Raw genomic sequence first — 2,948 nt, 5'->3', positions numbered from 1 at the left:
TTGATCATCTACTACAATTCATATGAAACCGCTTTTTAATTATGCTTCTAAATCTACAAGCTGCGAGAGCTTTGCTAATCATGTCGGTGGGTCTCACTATTTTACAAACATTATCAAATAGACAACTTATATAAAAAAAACAAGACAAAACTGTAAAATTGGTCCTCTAGGTTTAACAAAAACTGTATTCAAGGACCAAAATGTTTTTAACTTATATATGGAAGGTTTAAAATCAAGAATTTTCTGTAATTTTTATCCTAAAAAAGGTTAAAAAGGACAATTTTTTCCCTTTCTCATTTCTTCTATGCCTTTATATTAATGGATCTCATAAATAAGTTGATGAAAAAATTCAGACCTTTGAAGCTTTTTAGATTAATGATTTGATGCTTAAGTAAGGTGCCACAAAAAGCTAAACTAGAAAGCTCTGATATTGTTTTAAAATCACGAATAATCAAGAACAATCAACAGTCAGAATTTCATAGTCAAGAAAGAGGGAAAGAAACCAGGATTTACACCTCTAAAACATACACATTTGTAAGATTATGTACATCATAAACCCTAACTTTATGCTAATTCCGATTCCTTATCTAAGATAGGAATCATCGGGATCACAAATGGCAGCTGGAATAATAAGAGGCAACTTCTCTATGTACACAAACAACCTCTTCTTGTTTTCTTTTGAAATTACACTCAGATCAACCACTTCATTCGCTTCAATGCAAATCCACAAGTCATCCACATTAACTTCTTTAAGGCTATCCCTACAGAATGGGCATGATCTTGATCTCTCATGCCTAGAAAACAAACGGGAATATGATTAAGCCAAATTAAAGGAAATAACAACATACTTTACTTTTCTATCATAATAACAGTGTACTTATATTTTTAGTTTTTTACCAATAACAATGTATTTACTATTTAGTATTTACATTGTGCTATTACATGTAATTATGGGTCCCATTTACTTGATGTAAGAGAGAAACTTACCAATCTCGATAACACTTCAAGCACAAAGAATGGCTGCAATTCGGTAACACAACTCTACTATTTGTTTCCATGCAAATCCCACATTCGATTTCTCTTTCCACATCAGCATCCGAGAGTTTTCCCTTGTCAAAACCGTCTTTTCGTGAATATCTTTTCGAGTATATTTCTTTTTGTTTCCTCTCTTCCAAATCCGTTATCCCACTTTCAAGTTGCAATATCGAAGGAAATAGAACATCTGTTAATGTAAAAATGCACAATTTAAGCACATAATGAGCAGATTTTAATCATTCGTTTTTCAGAACTCAAGATAGAAATGAAAATGATTAGTTTTGAAATGTGACTCACCATAAAAGTCTTTGATGCTTGCTCTCCTTTCTTGAATGCACATGGTAGTTTTGCCATCAGCAAACGTCTGTTTTTCCATCAAGATTCGTGAGTTTAATGCAAGGGCAAAACAGTAATTTGGTAGATATAAGGGAGGAGATAATAGATATATACCATATAAATGAAAATCCGAAGCAACCCAAGGGCACCCGCGATTTTACAATCCGTCCATGGGAAGAAGAAGGAGAACAAATCGATGGCTGGACTGCAAGAGAGTCTCATCTGCAGGGTTGCTCCGTCGTGATCCCGAGGGGAACTTAAAGCCCTGTTTCATAATCAAAGGAAAACATCAATCGGGTTGCAAAAATTGAACAACTTGAACATCTAACACATAAATTGCAATGTTTGTCGCATTAAATCAGTCAAAATGAGGTGAGGTGTCATTTCGATTACACAACTTCACATCATACCAACAAACAGGGGTTCTCTAAGACCCAAATAATATGAAAATCATAAAATCATTTTTGTGTTTCCCAATTGGACTCTTATTATAAGCCATCAAATCAGCAAATTTTATCCAAAAATCAGGGTAAACATCTGAAACTCTAGATATTAAACCCATGTCGACATCAATCCAATAATTATAAAAGAGACTAAGATCATACGATTTGATCTAACATCTCTCAAATTCAACAAAAAATTAGCCACGACCACTTCATAGGTGCAAAAAACAGCTTCGAATTCAGAAAAAATTCAAAAAAAAAAAAAAATGAAGTCGCAATTAACACTGGAAAGACGAGAAATTTGAAGAGAGATACTTACAGAGTATTAGCGTGTTGTATATCAGCTTCAAGAGCTTTAAGAGAATCCTTGAAAACTTTCCCCATTACCATGATACTTTTCAGAAAACGGAAATTAAATTCTCATCAAACACTCGGAAAGTTTTTTTGGTCAAAATCGATAAAATGAAAAAGAAAAAACACTATTCGCAATCTGCAAACTCTGTTCCGATGAACACGAAATTCCCAACACTGATTTCGATGGAGCTGATTTTTCTGTGCGTTTACTATGGCCACTCCAAGTGCCGATTTCTTATACACGGAAGAACAGTGTAGTCGCTTTTTATTTTTATTTTATCTTTTTCTTTAACAAAATTGGGGCTTTTAAATTGATTTTTCTGGGTACGACCGATTTCTTTATCTTTTCTTTATTTAATATTATAAATTATAAATTTTGTGTTTATCCATTATATACACCAAACAAATATCTAATTCAACAGTGTAGTGGTATAGGAGTCGCCGGTTGTCGGGTTGTTGGTTTCCGAATGATAAGAACTTGGCAACGTATGGGAAGTTACAATTCCCACCCTTGTAAACTCAAAATTTGATCCTTAATGCCATAAAACAAGTTTGATGTTATAAATTTGCTCTTGACGTTTTCGATGACGACGGCATCCAGTAAATTCTTTTTTATTTATTTCTTTTGGCTAACAAGTTCATGAAATCATACTCGTAGAAGAGAAACTTTTGTTTGTCGGGTATAGGCTTATACTGGCGAGTCGGAAGGATAAGATTTGCATTCACCGGTTAATATAATAAGATATTTTATTTTTTTATGGATTGTATAACTAAATAGGA

The 2,948-nt window shown here is 33.3% G+C and overlaps 1 protein-coding gene across 1 annotated transcript; it reads right to left on the bottom strand.

Annotated features, from left to right (window-relative positions):
* Nucleotides 1-410: 410 nt before the first annotated feature.
* LOC145074731 (E3 ubiquitin-protein ligase AIRP2-like) lies at nt 411-2,372 on the bottom strand. The gene is made up of 5 exons (XM_079021068.1): nt 2,134-2,372; nt 1,486-1,636; nt 1,333-1,399; nt 988-1,222; nt 411-794 (listed from the first exon to the last, which is right to left on the bottom strand). Exons 1-5 carry the CDS (start codon nt 2,202-2,204, stop codon nt 584-586), a joined length of 735 nt encoding a protein of 244 aa, XP_078877194.1. The 5' UTR covers nt 2,205-2,372; the 3' UTR covers nt 411-583.
* Nucleotides 2,373-2,948: the final 576 nt, after the last annotated feature.

The sequence above is a fragment of the Lactuca serriola genome, chromosome 9, assembly GCF_051521515.1.
Source record: "Lactuca serriola cultivar US96UC23 chromosome 9, Lser_US96UC23_V15, whole genome shotgun sequence".
In the NCBI taxonomy this organism is placed as follows: domain Eukaryota; kingdom Viridiplantae; phylum Streptophyta; class Magnoliopsida; order Asterales; family Asteraceae; genus Lactuca; species Lactuca serriola.
Note: the sequence above shows the minus strand (reverse complement) of the source record. Positions and strands in the feature narration are given on the sequence as shown.

Bases quoted from the DNA above. Each gene is read 5' to 3' on its own strand.
- LOC145074731 (XM_079021068.1), bottom strand. From the start codon at position 2,204: ATGGTAATGGGGAAAGTTTTCAAGGATTCTCTTAAAGCTCTTGAAGCT. The intron at 1,637-2,133 runs GTAAGTATCTCT...ATTATGAAACAG, and splicing joins ATACAACACGCTAATACTCT to GGCTTTAAGTTCCCCTCGGG. The intron at 795-987 runs GTAAGTTTCTCT...TTTGTTTTCTAG, and splicing joins TTGAAGTGTTATCGAGATTG to GCATGAGAGATCAAGATCAT.